The sequence below is a fragment of the Bos taurus genome, chromosome 26, assembly GCF_002263795.3.
Source record: "Bos taurus isolate L1 Dominette 01449 registration number 42190680 breed Hereford chromosome 26, ARS-UCD2.0, whole genome shotgun sequence".
Classification (NCBI taxonomy): domain Eukaryota; kingdom Metazoa; phylum Chordata; class Mammalia; order Artiodactyla; family Bovidae; genus Bos; species Bos taurus.
In genome coordinates this window covers 39,927,533-39,943,543 of record NC_037353.1, presented here as the reverse complement: position 1 = coordinate 39,943,543, position 16,011 = coordinate 39,927,533, and the positions used below count along the sequence as shown (strand labels likewise).

The window sequence follows — 16,011 nt, the reverse complement described above, 5'->3', positions numbered from 1 at the left end:
AGCGGTCTTCTCTCTCAAGCTGGACACACGGGGTACTGAAGAACCACCCTGGAGGAACACTACCTCCAGTCTCTATCCCACCTCCTGAAGCTCTTCATAGTAATTAGATGAGTTCTGTTCTCTTGGACCAGACCTTTTGTCTTTACAAATCATCACGTGTGATGGCACGCTTCCTTCAACTGTTCTCCCTGGCATTCAGAGAGGAGGGGAGGCCGGGGAGGAGGCAGGGAAGCCTAATGGTAGCCTCAACCTCTGTTTTTGCATTATTCTGAGAATCTTTCCCCAAAAACCTCACACCCCAAAATTCGAACTATTCACATTTCAAAACAGCTATATGTGGTGACTCACTACAATCTGGGGGAGCACAGATCTACTACATCCATGATCTAAACCACCAGCAAAGGAGACACTGACTGTAAATGGATATTTACAGCATTTTAACTAAAGCTGATCTACACACATTGCACTTTGGTTGAATTCAGGCAGAGAAGAGGGGAAAGAGCTCCATTTCCTTATCCTTCCCGTGGGTTATCTGAATTTATTTGAGAAAACTTGGGACATTTAACATAAACAATCTGTGTTTTCTCCTTAGCCAGCCCTCCTGGTTGCTAAAAATGAGAAAAAAGGCAGTCCTATTTACAGCACATCTCAGTACACGAGTTCAACACTTGGTCATACAGGATCACTGGTCATGAGAATATTTCATAAAAATTATGTTAAAGAGTTATTAAATACAGTACTGCTTTTTTAAAAAGCTACTGAAATAGTTATTTCTAACAGAAGACTGAAAATGTTTATCTAGATGACCAGATGGTCCTCCTTTCTAGTGGAATTTGGAACTTAAAACCTGCTCATTAGATGGAAAAACCACAAATTTAAAATATAATTTGTTTATAGGCTTTCTTTTCCCAAATTAACCTAGTGTTTAAAATATACTGGCTGTTTATTTTCTCTAAAACGTTATTTAAATTTGAATGCTCCCTGTCAGGAGTTTTAAAACATATCACTTGTTTTAACAACAACAACAATAATAAAATTACTACTTTTTGATCCACAAAGATATCCTTCCCCCTCTAAATTAATCAACACAGTATCATAATGTGATTTCTCTCCTTTTTGCAGAGACTTTAAAAGAAGTAAAACTTTATTTTCTCTGTAGAATAAAGACACTCTGTGCAAAGTGGTATACTTACCTCTCAAGCTTTTTCTCTATTATAGGTACATCTAATCCCATGGCTTGCTTGGTGATCTGCAGCATCTCCGCAATGCACTGAAGGGTATCTGAAACCCAAATGTAATTGCTTGCCACTTGAGCAAAAACATTTAAAAACTAGCAGTTCTAACTCAGAACTCAAAATGGGATTTTAATCTTATAATAAAAGCTTGTTATAATTTACAGAAACACACTACTTGTTCTTCACTCCCCTAATTCAAAATGTTCTAAAATGTTAACAGAAAACTAAATGAACAACAAAAGAACCAAATCAATTGGAATTAAAAGTTTATTCGGAAACTCACATCTGTCCAAACACTGTGCCAGACGCTGAGATAATAGGCACGAACAAGACAGGCGTTGTTCCTGACTTTTCCATGAGAGGCGTATGTGGTAGGAAAAGCCATCACACTCAAATGGCCAAGCACACTGAAGATTCCCATAATAGATCTCCTTGCCCAAACTAATCAATTTGTGTCCCTGCACTGCCGGGAACAAAGTTGCTATTTCAAGATCTCAAATCACAAAGGTATTTTTCCTGATCACTCACTTGTATAATGGTATGTGCAGTCCCCAGCTGCACTTGGGCTTATAAAAGCAGATTAAGTTGTAACTGAATACTTTCACCTCTCTTACCCTTCCCATCCTCTTCTGGGTTGCGCATTACAGCTCTCAGTGTATGGAAATAGCCACTTGCTTCTTTATATCTGTAGTGCAGTCGCATGCAGGAGAACTTTGGCTTACCAAAAAGAGTGGGTTCAGGACCTAAGAACCCAAAAGAATATATGTTAATCTTTCACATAACATTAACTTTCTTCTGTATCTTCAAAATACTGATATTTTGATATTATCCAAATACTTCAAAATATTGATGATTGATTCATCAATTTAGCACTTTTTTCATCTGAATAAGCACACACGTTTATCATGATGACTTGGTCTAATAAGACTATAAATAAAAACTCTTGAGTCTCAAATATTTAAACTTTCTAGACCCTAGGCTTAATCTTCACAGGACAAGTAATAAACAATTATTATTAGACTATATCCACCACTCATCTCTAAAACATAGAAGGGAATCTTAAGAAATGGACTACTTAGACTACTCCTTTCTGATTCCAGTAAGATGTTATTATACCAGTTGCTTAAATAACAACCCACTCTTGGAAGAAACAGTATTTGCTTTCTAGGACCTGGTTAGTATCTTAAAAATTTACCTATTTCTATTTTTTCCAGGTCTTCAAGACTCAGTCGTTGATACTGGTTTACTTTGTCAACTTCATCATCATAACTAGACAAAGGGAAAGGGAGTAAGAAGAGGATTAAAATCAAAAGCATATTTGGCTGGTCGGCTGAGGCATAATAGCAACAACCATTATGCAGGCAAAGTCTTCCACAACACAATACATTCTGGGGTAAAGAGTTAAATATTTAAAAAACTAGATGAAATTTTATATATATATATATATATATATATATATATATATATATAGTTCAATAGCTAAATGAAAATCAGTTTATAGATCTTACACTAAAGGAAATCACAAAGGAAAATTAAATTCAGTTTTATAAAAGCTCTTACAAAAACGAAAACCAACAAGCCTAAAACTTAACCTAAAAGGAAAGCAAAACAGATACTGAGCTACATATTCCTGATTTGGCAGGTAAATCTGATATCCAAAATAAAAAATGATCAGTGCCAACAGGCACCGGGGCCAAGGGCTGAAAAATGATAGCTCATACCAGACCAAAAAGAAGTGACTGTGTATTTGAGAAAAATTATTCTGGTTAAGGCTATGAGGAAGTACTTGCATTTCTGCTAGTGGCATTGTTAACTGGGTGTCATTTCTAAGGCATAAAAAGTAGTAATTCATCATATCCTTATAATCAGAGAAGTGCATGTGAACACATACACAATTACCTGCACACAGCTGTCTCATTCCTCATAGCAAAAAAGATAAAAGTATGTTAATACCTAACAATGGGGAAACATTAACTATGGTATCGTAATAAAAAATCATGGTATATGGTCAATTACAATAAAAATATGTAGAATACATCAGAACTTGAGATCTATAGGAGATACTATCAAAAACTCAAAGAACACTATTATAAGTAACTCTAAAATCACTTTTTCAAATTGATAAAAGTGATGTAACAATTATGTAAGATAAAGCAGTGAAATTTCTTAAAATATATAGCAAAACTAGATTAACTTTTTGTGTTATAGAATCTAAAAAGGATATTTACTCGCATTAAAAGAGAGTAAAAGCTTTAAATCAATAAGCAACTTACTAGGCCACGTAGTACGCAGAGTTAGAAAGCAGTAACAGCACATCCACATCTCTGTGAGTAGCATCAATGAGGCTAAACAAACATGACACAAGGAATTAAATATTTTCATTTTCATCTACAGTTTTTCTATAGCAGATCCCCTTAATGATAAAGGGGATCTTTATCATGATCTTTATCACCTTATGGTGGGGGCTAGGATGGGGAGAAAAATATCAAGTAATCAATGAGTCCTACTTCTGAAGTTAAATGTACACAGTCTATCCATTTGGAGATTTAAAAAAACAAAATCAAACCAGGAACACAGTTTAGGAAGGTGGGGTAGGTGGAGGGAAGGACTGGAGTAGCCAAGGAGAAGGGAGGGTTCAGGGAAAATAGGATAATGGTATGCGGGGAGGAGGGGGAAATTGCATGATGGTGGAGGGGGCAAGGATTGTAAAGAAAGGAAAATATCAGACTGAGAAAAGAGAAATCTAGATCATCTCACATGGCCTAATCTTCAAGTTACACTGCACATTTACCATATGTTTATACTCATGCAGAAAGTATCCTTTGAAAGACTTTTACATAAATATAACATTTATGTGCAAAAATGGAACCAAGCCCAAACTATCTTGCTTTTTTTTTTTAAACTACAGATTAATTTACACAGCTTTTAGAGAATGAGTAAACATTTCCATATTCTAAGTCCACTTTGCTGTATTTTATCTCCACTGTAAAGTCAAATACCAGTGTAAGGGTTAGAAACCGAGTACTGATGAACCATTAAACCAAATACTACTTTTTTTAAAAAGGTCAACATATGAAATCCACAAATACTCAACAGGTAACATGGGCAGAATCTGAACTCAACCTTTTAAATAAATATTCATCTACTATTAAAACAGCTTTCCAATCAAAAGATGAAAATTAATCTGCACACTTATATTGGTTCTCAAAATTCCACTGCTGGAGTAGATATTTCTATCTTAGAAATCTTAGAATTTCAGAGATATTTGAAAAACCTGACCAAATGCTACTGAAAAACAAATGGAAAACAATAGGGGGAAAAATGACTAGTAGATGGAATTTAAGTAAAGTCACGTACATAATCTGCCTAAGAATGAGGTCACTGTTTAACAGGTACTGCAGAGAAAATTTCACCAAGATCTTAAATTGCAGTATTTTACATCAGGGGCATCTTGCTGCACCATAACTAGAACAATTTTAATCTAAAATAACAAACTAACTTCAATTTTCACCAAAAACATGCCCCCCAAATACAACTAATTAGATTGAAGAAGTCAGAACCCAATTAATACACAGATTGATCCAAAATACGAGCAATAACTAACCAACCAACCAACCGGAAAGAGAAAACCATCTATTCTACGATCTCGGCAACCTCACCGAGAATACCGTAGACGAACACTGTAACATACAATTTAGTTTTGCGCATTGGTGCTTACCTGCACTCTTAAAACTGTCACTTGAGCCAAGCCATAAAAATTACGTCACGACACGTAGTTTAATATGAAAAAAAATTTCTACACCTACTAAGTAGTGCTACTTTATCATAGCTTCTATTTTGACACGAATATTTACATTGGTCAAACATGATCTCAGTCAAAAGCATTACGTCCAGAAAGAAAAAGCACTTGGCACGTCACAGGCAATCAAGAAAGAAGTCAGCCCTCCCCCCACCCGCATTTTTACTTAAATATAAGCTGCAGTGAATACTTAATTTCCCTCCCCACCACCCTCTGCCCCACTTAAACAGAAATAAAACCTAACCCCCATTTTTTTTTTTTAAACACAGACAAAGAAAACCCCTTTTGGTGCTCCCCCACCCCTCGCCTGCAGCTTGGAGGGAAGGGCTGCTACTCGTTTTTCTCTTCCCGCCAGTCAGGCATGCCCTCCTTCCACACGATGAACACAAACACCGCCAGCACCACATGCAGCCCCACCACCGCGACAATGGTTGCGTAAAAGCCACTGTCATCGGGGGACATTAACAGGAGGCTTTGGAAAAGCAGCAATTTGCAGGAAAAATACAACCCCACAGGAACTTTAACCATCAGTCCTGCAAAAAGGAGAAAAATCTTGAAAGTGGTCGCCAGGCTGCCGCCTTCGGGCTTGGGCTCGGCAGCGTTGCCGGCGGCATTGCCTGTGGCGTTCGCCTGCCGCTGAGCGGTTGGAGGAGGCCGGTGGGAGCGCGGCATCTGGTCGGTCGTCAGTCCGTCAGTCCGTCCGTCAAGTAGTCGAAGCTCAGTTAGAGCCACCTGTGCCAAACCTTACGCCTGCAGCCACTGCGGCAACTGCACCGCGGCCGTGCCAAGTCCAGCCCCCAAATACAGCGCACTTCCGCCGCCCACGCTCGCCGCGGTGCGCGCCCAGTGCGCAGGCGCAGCCCATCCAGCACCGCCTACATCAAGAGGAGGGTGCGGCCCCCGATCCCGGAGGGATGCTGAGGTGGGCTCAGCCCTGGCCCGGGTCCGGGGAGAGTGCATGCACAAACACCTTGGTGAAGAGCCGTCCCTCCCGCCCGGAGGGCCACTGGCGCGGGCCTGCGGCACCGTGACTAAGCGCCTGCCCGCACTGCCGCGCGCCTGAGAGAGGTTGCCGCGTGCCTTGTGAGTCCGCTAGTACGGGTACCAGTAGTCAGCTGCTCTCGGTGTAAGAAAAAGCGAGTCCGAGTTGGACCAAATAAAGAGGGGGCTTTGTGCAGATGCTGAAGGGCACCTGGACAGTCCCCCGATTTCCTGTCACATTAAATATTCCCCCAGCCACAAGTGCACCACCCGGCGCTTAGGGGCTGTCACTCGAGTCAGCTCTGGCCGCGGGACGACCAGGAGGTGTGATCTGTGTACGCCAGCGGCTGTCTGTAGGGAATTAACTGAGCTGTGCTCGGGGGTTTAACATAAAAAGGCCCGAGGGTGGGCTCCAGGTGGCTGGACAGTTCCAACTCGAGCCCTGGGAGATCAAGGAAAAGGGAAGGGCAGCCATTCTTGCTGCCTGCGCAATACTGAGCATTTGTAAACAGCTCGCCGTAACTTTTTCTGCCATGTTTAAAATTAAACAGGACCGTAACTGCAGTGAAGTCAGTGAGGCACTGGTTTCTGGCGCAAAATTTATGGGGGTGCCAAAAAAAAAGCCTGACATCAACGAAAGTTTTTAATGCCGTATTTTTTAAAAGTCAAAATTAATGCAAACATACCATGATAAACAAAACATCCAACATGTCAAATAAAGATAGGATCCGACTCTGCAAACTGTCCAACCCCGTCTCACTTGCCTCACCCTAATTCCAGCTCCGTTCCTATAAAGCTTTATTGACAAAAACATGTGGCCCAACTTAACAACAAAAAAACAACCCAGTTTTTTAAATGAGCAAAGGATTTGAATAGACATTTTTCTGAGGAAGACATAAATATCCAACAAACCCAAGAAAAAATCTTCAACATCATTTGTCATGAGGGAAATGCAAATCAAAACCGCAATGTGACAGTACTTCACATCCACTAGGATGATGACAATAAAAAAAATGGGGAAAAAAAGTGTGGGTGAGGACATGGAAAAACTGGAACCCTCCCAAATTACTTGTGGAAATGTGAAATGGTGCAGCCACCGAAGAAAATAGTTCGGTGGTGTCTTGAAAGTTAAGCACAGTAGCCTGGCAATCTCCTCTCCTAGGTATATACCCAAAAGAAAAATGGGTGTTCAAACAAAAACTTGTTTATAAGTATTCACAGCATCACTGTTTGCAACAGAAGAGCCAGAAGGTGGAAACATAAATGCCCAAAAGAAAAGTAAAAAAAGAAAACATGGTCTAGACATAAAATGAAATACTATTCAGCCATGAAAAGGAGTGAAGTTCTGCTACATGGCACAATACCCATGAACCATGAAACATTATGCTAAGTGAATGAAGCCAGTCACAAAGGCCACATATTACATGATTACGTTTATATGAAGTGTCCAGAATGCACATATCCAGAGAGATAAAAGTAGATTAGTGGTTGTTTAGGGGGTGAGGCTGGGGATAGAGTACAAGGATTCTCTTTGTGGTGATAAAAATGTTCTAAAACTGACCAAAACGATAGTCTTACAATACTGAGCATATTCTAAAACCCACCCAATTATATACTTAAAATGCATGAAATGTATGCTATAAGAATTACATCTCAGTAAAGATATTTTGGGGCTTTCTGGGTGGCAGCCGTGGTAAAGAACCCCCCTGCCACTGCAGGAGACATAAGAGACACAAGTTCAATCCCCGGGTCAGGAAGATCCCCTGGAGGAGGGCATGGCAAACCACCCTAGTATTCTTGCCTGGAGAATCCCATGGACAGAGGAGCCTGGCAGGCTACAGTCCACGGGGTCGCAGAGTCAGACATGACTGAAGCAACTTCACACACATACACATGTTTTTAAAAACCATACATGCAGCTGGAGGCAGACAGGTGCCAACTGCCACACCCCCAAGCCTGAGGGACTGAGGCCATCACACGCTGTCCAGGATCTGAGCCTGCAAAGCCACTCCCAGAGCTACTCTTGCTGTCCTCAACCAGGGGGTACCTGTTCTGGGTCCACACCTCTGGCTCAGTAGACAGACTGTACAAAGGCTCTCTAGCAACCTCAGATAGCCCAACGGCAGGTTTCCAAACATCTCCCTTCAAGAGAAAAGGAAAGCTATCCACCATCCAGAAAATCTTTAAGCCTTGCAAATGATAAATACCAGTAGCAAATTTAAAGAAATTTTAGCAGTAATAGAAAGGATGATAACCACAAAGCATCTCTCATAAGAAGGACAGTTCTTAAAGAACTAATCAAAATGGCAATATAGGGACTTCCCTGGTAGTCTAGTGGTTACAAATCTGCTTTGCATTGTGGAGAATACAGGTTCGATCCCTGGTCAGGCAACTAAGCCCTCACTCTACAACTAGAGAGTCCACGTGCTACAACAAAAGCTCCCATGTGACACAATGAAGAACCCATGTGTGGCAACTAAGGCCCAAGGCAGCCTGATAAATATCCGACAACAACAACAAAAAAGATGGAGGCATATAATTAACTTTGGAAATCCAAATGGGCAGAAAACCTCATCTCTTATGGATCCCAAAATTGCATCCATACATACAGTACTGACTATCAAAGTGAAATAATCCATGAACTTGAAATCATGGAAGGACTCCTTATGAACCTACGGTCAGTATCGTTTTTTATTCATTATCATATATGTAAATACTCCCTTGCATTCTGTTGTTCTTGCAAGCTTGTTTTATGCCCCTTTTATTAAAAAACATATGAAATGTAAAAGAAGATAAAATCTAAATAGAGCCTTTTACTCTTAAAGCTTGGTTTAGAATTTTCTGAAGTGTTTCTGATTCATAATATTGAAAATTATAATTTTAGATTTTAGCCTGAAAGCAAGCAATCTGGTGGATAAATTTGGATCCTGCCATTCAGCTGATATTTTAAAGAACCACTTGAAAGTGGATGGTTTTTGTTTAAAAAAGAATGTTGAGTATTAGTTGGCCTATTTATTTTATGAAAGACCAGGACCACTTAACAACCCATCAAGGTAACTAGCATCATTAAACCTCCTGGTGCACGTGGTTCTGTGCATTAATACAATAAACCTAGCTTCTGGGGCATGGGTTGGGGCTGGGGGCAGGGGAGGACCCATGAAACAAGCTTTGAATTATAGTTTCACAATTTGGGTTTTATCATATTTTACCTCATTACTGAGTTTTTTGTGCCCCTTTAATTTTACAGCCGAAGTTGAATGCCTTGTCAGCTTGCCTTAGTACCAGCCATGTATTTGAGAACTGCCATGCACTTTGCATCCATGCCCCACAGCTTTATGGACAACTGCTAGCAATAATTAGGACAGCTTAACATCAGAAATTTAAGCACATTAGTCACCAGGACATCACTCCAACTTACCTGGGGTCGCAGTCAATAAGGGCCCAGCCACCATGGAACTTTTCGTTATCAGGCAGTAGTAACTTCATGTAACTCTGTAAGAGTTGGCTAATTAGTTCCTGGTGGCTTCTCTGATTTTCCTTATGCAAAGCTTCATGCTCTTTTTCCTTGGTAAATATGGAATAAAGATCTTCTGTCACTGGAATGCCTTGCATCAAATCTAGAGTAGAAAGTATTGATATCTATCATCTTCTTAGTTTACTAATACATTTTTTTAAAAGCAAAAGAGAATACAAGGCCTAAAACAATAAGACTCTCATTTTTAAAAACAGGCATAAATCTTTGTGACCTTGGACTAGGCATGTTTTTTTTTTTTTTCCCATATGGAACTAAAGTCACAAGCAACAAAAAGACAAACTGGACACCATCAAAATCAGAAACTTTTGTGTTTCAAAGGAAAATGCCATGAAAGTTAAAAGGCAACCCATAGAGTAGAAGTGAATATTTAAAAATCATCTATAAGGGACCTGTATCCACGAATATATAAAGAATTCCTGAAAGTGAAAGTTAGTTGCAGTCATGTCTGACTCTCTGCGATCCCAGGGACTGTAGCCCATCAGGCTCCTCTGTCCATGGGATTCTCCAGGCAAGATAACTGGAGTGGGTTGCCATTTCCTTCTCCAGGGGATCTTCCCCACCCAGGGATCGAACCCAGGTCTCTTGCATTGCAGGCAGATTCTTTACCAACTGAGCTACTAGGAAAGCCCTACAACTCAATAATAAAAGAATTATTATTAATTATTATCAATAATAAAAGAATTCCTACAACTCAATAATAAAAAGACAAATAAGCCAATTTTCAATTGAGCAAAGAAACTGAACAGACAAGTTAACTTCTTCCTGGTGTAGGACACAGCTCAAGGCTTACTAACAAAATCCTTGTAATCCCACTCCTTACACGCATTTGGGACAGTGAGACTTCTGGGAGAGAATTGCCAGCCATTGGCCTTTTATGGAGAAGCAGTGAACCCAGACTGCTACTAGCCCGTCTCTCTCAAACTTGGAAGAGATTTAGCTTCAGGGTTAGGATGAAGCTGATATTTTTGATGGTCAAAATGAGAAAGGAACAGAATCTGGGTCCTCAGTGACCTAACTGAATTGCTAGATCAACCAACAGAAAAAAATGTATCAATTTTTCCTTTAAAAAACTGCTAAAATCCAATTTTCCTATCAGTACATACCATATCTGTGCCAAATGAACCAAACTTAATTACATCAGACTTCTCAAATTCCTAAATTGCCTATGTGTGGGCCCTACTATTTCATATATAATAAATAATCAGGTTAAGAAAATAGGATTTTAAAAATATTCCTAGAGACCATATGACAATGTTATGTTTGGTTCTAATCCAGAATACTCTATATTTACGTTAATCCTAAAAGGTAATACTTGCATGGAAATTAAATTTAAAGTCACATTTTAAAAAAATATGCTGTGGGATGAATGCCACTGGGCAATTCACCCTCCATTTTTTCTCTTAAATAATGATAAGAATTGGTTAGGATAGTCTGATATCCTAACACCCTGTTAAATCATGCTTATAAGGAAGGATAGTGTATTTGTCCACAGCAAGAACACATGATAAACATCAGACAAAGAAAGAAAATCATTTTGTTTTATCTCTCAGGCTTGAGTAATAGGAAAACAGAATATTGAGTTTTTACTTGATGAGGTTTTAGGGCACCATATTCCATAATCCAGGAGCCTCAACCTTGCCTTCTGTTACATAAATAACAAACTGACAAATATGTAAGAAAGTGAGCAGTTTCTTTTGCTGCTCCAAGCCTAAAAAATTTGTCAGATTCTAATCTTGTAAAAATTTGATTTATCGGGTAAGATGTTCAATGTAGAAACACAAGTGTATTATAAAACATATGGATTATGTTAATGAAGTTGGTTACTGTAAAATGTTAGTCACAGAAAGTATAACAAATTTTAAAGACATCTGTGTTCCTTACCTATAACAGCTTGCCTGTAAGCATCCTTAAATCGATTCAGGTAATACCTATTTGCCGAGTTAACACCATCTTTCATAACTCCTGCTAACTTCCTTTCTCCTGTCCTTGTAAAGTCACCCTGTCAATAAAAAAGTCACTTTGACACCAAACACAAAAATGTTCCTGAAGTCAGTAGGCTTTTGATTCAAGACTGGAATTCTACAGGCTTTTACAATTTCCAAATAATGTAATTAAAATATCTACTAGTATTTGACCCAGATCCAAGCATGTCAAATAACTAAACACGCTATTGGTGTTATCCACCTTCACAGTTAGATGGTGCTTTAAGGTAAAGCCATTCTTGGCAGTCTGTAGAATATCTAGAACTTATAGGTCAAAACTTATATATAACAAAACAAAAAGATTTTCAAGCCTCCAATTGGTATGATATTCAAAACACACAAATATCTGATGTGGGAAAATGTGGACAGTTCCCTAGAGCTTATTACAACCGTATTTAACCTGTGTATGTGGTTGTGTGTATATACAGACAGAGCAGAGGTTTCCATACCTTGCTGCACATTACAATCCCTGTAGAATGATCCAGTGAAGATTTAATTGTTTTGTTTCTCTTGGTTTTCACAACAAAGATGTCAGAGCAAGTCCCTAGAGAGGTAGGGAAAGCACAGTCTCTTTTTTCCCCCATCCCAATTCCACTATTTTCATCCAAGGCAATCTTAGAAATAGGCCCTATCCTAAAATTGACAATTTAGGAAGAACATGTTGCCAATTAGGTCATTCACAGAAAATATTAATTTAGCAACAGGAATCTATTATGGAAAAGAGAGACATGAATGCTGCATCCAAAGAAGTTTAATATCAATGGAAAAAAGTATTCCTCTTTGTCCAGCTTTGTATAATTAAAAAGTACCCCTGCATAAGTTTAAGGTGTACAATATGATATTTTGTGTGTGTATATAGTATTGTTAATTATAGTCACCATGCTGTACTTTAGATCCCCAGAACTTAGAAGTGAAAGTTTGTACTCTGACCAGTCTCTCCCCATTTACCCCATCCTCTGGTAACCATCAGTCTCAGTGTTTCTGTGAGTCTGACTTTTTAAAATTCCACATACAAGTGAGATCATGCATTATTTTTATTTATTTTGGCTATGCTGCGTCTTCATTGCTGCACGCAGGCTTTCTAGAGTTTCTGTGCAGACTTCCCTTGTTGTAGAGCATGGGCTCCAGGGGCCAGTGTCAGTAGTTGAGGCACACGGGCTTAGATGCTTCATGGCCTGTGGGATTTTCCTGGACCAAGAATTGAACCCATGTCCCTTGCATTGACTGGCAGGCAGATTCTTAACCACTGGACCACCAGGGAAGTTCAGAGATCATGCATTACTTACTTGTCTTTCTCTGTTTGCCTGATTTCACTTTTTCACTTAACATAATACCCTCAAGGTTCATCCATGTTGCTACAAATGTCAGGATTTCCTTCTTTTAAATAAATAAACTACTTATTTATTTATTTCTGGCTGTGCTAGGTCTACATTGCTGTGTGCAGGCTTCCCATTGCAGTGGTTCTCTTGTTGTGGAGCATGGGCTCTAGGCACCTGGGCTTCAGTAGATGCGATTCACAGGCTCTACCGAGTGGGTTCTGGAGTTGTGGCAAATGGGCTTGGTTCCTCCTTGGCAGGTGGGATCTTCTTGGACCAGGATCAAACTTGTATGCTTTGCACTGGCAAGCAGACTCCCTACCACTGGACCGCCAGAGAAATCCCAGGACTTTCTTCCTTTTATGACTGAATATTCCATTTTATATATATATATATATATATATATATATATATATATATATAAAACTTTGTATGGCTGCTTCCCTTGTCAACATATTCTTTAGCCATTCATTTGGCATCAGACACTTAGGTTCTTTCCAGATCTTGACTACTATGAATAATGCTACAGTGAACACAAAAGTACAGGTATTTCTTCCAGATATTGATGTCATTTTCTCTGGATACATATTTATAAAATAGGGTTGCTGGATCATATGGTAGTTCCATTTTTAATGTTTTGAGGAACTTCCTTACCATTTCCCATAATGGCTTTGCCAATTCACATTCCCACCAACAATGCACAAGGGTGAGCTTTTCTGCCAACCTTGTTATCTCGTGTCTTTTAGATAACAGCCATCCCAACAGGTGATAGCTCATTGTGGTTTTGATTTGCATTTCCCTGAGGACTGCTGACATTGAGCACCTTTTTATGTACCTGCTGGCCATTTGTATATCTTCTTTGGAAAAATGTTCAAATCCTTTGCCCATTTTAAAATCAGTTGTTTTTTGTTTTTTTTTTTGCTATTGAGTGGCATTACTTCTTTACATATTTTGGATATTAACCCTTTCTCAGACATATGGTTTGCAAATATTTTCCCCCATTCCATGAGCCGTCTTTTCATTCTGTTGATTACTTATTTTGCTATGCAAAACATTTTTCGTTTGATGTTGTCCCACTTGTTTATTTTCACTTTTCTTCTTGTGCTTTTGGTGTCAGTCAAAAAAATTATTGCTAAGACCAATGTCATGAAATGTTTTCCTATGTTTTCTTGTAGGAGTAAAGTTTCAGGTCTTACATTTAAGTCTTTAACCTATTTCAATTCAATTTTTGTGAATGGTGTCCAGTTTAATTATTGTGCATGTGAATATTTCAGTTTCCCAACAGCATTTAGTGAAGAGACTATCATTTCCCTATTGACTATTCTTGGCTCCCTTGTCAAATTACCAGTTGACTGTACACATGCAGGTTTATTTCTGGGCTCTCGGTTCTATTCCATTGGTCTCTGTGCCTGTTTTTACGCCAGTACTATACTGTGTTGATTACTACAACTTGGCAATATAGTTTGAAATCAGAAGTAGGATGCATCCAGTTTTGTTCTTTCTCAAGACTGCTTTGGCTGTTAGGGGTCTTATGTGTTGCCAAATGAATTTTAGTACTGTTTTTTCTATTCTAGTAGAAAATGCCAATGGAATTTTGATAGATTACACTGAATCTGAAGACAGCTTTGGGTAATATTTTAATACTAATTTTTCTAAGCCATCAACCTGGGCTATCTTCCACTTATTTGTGCTTTCAATTTCTTTTATCAAGGTCTTAGTTTTTAGTGTACAGATCTTTTACCTTCTTGTTTAAATTTATTCCTTAGTATTTTATTGTTTTTGATGCTATTATAAATGGGATTGTTTTATTTCTTTTTTAGATAATCTCTATTAGTATATAGAAATAACCGATTTTCATAGGTTGATTTTGTATCCTGCAACTTCACTGAATTAATTTATTAGTTCTAACAGTTTTCTGATGGAGTCTTTAGGATTTTATTCAGAATTTGTTATAACAAATATTCTGGGGTGAACTATTTACCTTGAAGGAAAATAACTATAAACCTAATTTAAACTAATTCAACCACTTCCTATTGCCAAGAGACGGAGTATCTAGTAACCAGTGACTGTATTTTACATTTACATTAAATTCTGTGAAGATCAGCTTGGTAGGATCCTCAAAGGACTTTATGTAAAACAATCACAAAAAGATAATAAAATATTTCTTCACCATTTACTGTGTGTCAGGGAACAATCTAAGCTCTAACGTATTAGCTCGTATAATCCCACACCACTTTTTTTGAAGTGGGCCTAGAATTATTCCTGTTTTATAAAAGAAGAGACAGGCACAGAGAATTTAAGTGACTTGCCCACAGTCACAGAGCTAGCAAGAGGCAGGGTTGGGATTCAAAATTAGAGGAGGCAAATTATACTAGGGATCCAAATTGCACCAACCGACACGTTTTATTTTGTCTATATGAAGTTTTAAAAACAAGCTATTACATATAAAATTGTAGATTTCCAAACTCCCTTGAAAACTGGGAGCTCCGGCAACACTGGGCCTCTAACCCCATTAGGAAGTAGCAGAGCAGCACCTTCCTGAGTCATCGTATGCTCTTTCTCAGGTACACATCGCCCATCTCTCCCTTTAAGCTAACGAGTGGCCAGTTCAAGTCACACGACTTGGTACCTGCAGGAATTTGGAAGTGTGACCCCTGCCTTACCCAAACATTCCAGAGTCAACTATGTAGACCTACCATCTGAAACCCACATGCTTTTTTCTCAAAAACCAAGTTGGTTTTAAACCACACCCTGCGTCCCCCAGATGCTGGCTATAGACACTTACCTTCAGAGCAGCTGTCCCAGCATACTGTCTGCTAATGGAGTCACCATTGTTGGCCCACATTATCTGATAAATCCGATTGCATTTCACTGGTAATGGCTGCTCCGGGGGCATCACACCTAATTTTTTCAGCTAAAATGAATGCATTGGTAGATTAACTGCAGATAAGCCAGGAAACCATAGTATAAAACATATACTGCAGAGAAAAGGAAGCATATGCACGTACAATTTAGGACCCTTCAAGGAATGTTTGCAGACTTTTTTCAAAGTTAAGTACCACTTGAGAGAGAGCTTTATGAACTGCTACATCTGAATAAATAGAATAAAACATTCATACTGTTCTGGTGTCATTTTTAATGTATATACTCATACTATTTTATC

The 16,011-nt window shown here is 38.8% G+C and overlaps 1 protein-coding gene across 2 annotated transcripts in view; it reads right to left on the bottom strand.

Annotated features, from left to right (window-relative positions):
* The window catches only part of INPP5F (inositol polyphosphate-5-phosphatase F), a 94,174-nt gene that overhangs the window by 2,706 nt on the left and 75,457 nt on the right, over positions 1–16,011 (bottom strand). For both annotated transcript variants that reach the window (XM_024985962.2, XM_059882078.1), the window contains exons 13-19: positions 15,634–15,762; positions 11,432–11,549; positions 9,434–9,632; positions 3,509–3,580; positions 2,431–2,504; positions 1,850–1,978; positions 1,194–1,281 (exon numbers count right to left, since the gene is read on the bottom strand). In XM_024985962.2, coding sequence (XP_024841730.1) covers positions 1,194–1,281; positions 1,850–1,978; positions 2,431–2,504; positions 3,509–3,580; positions 9,434–9,632; positions 11,432–11,549; positions 15,634–15,762 — 809 coding nt within the window. The remainder of the gene's footprint in view (positions 1–1,193; positions 1,282–1,849; positions 1,979–2,430; positions 2,505–3,508; positions 3,581–9,433; positions 9,633–11,431; positions 11,550–15,633; positions 15,763–16,011) is intronic.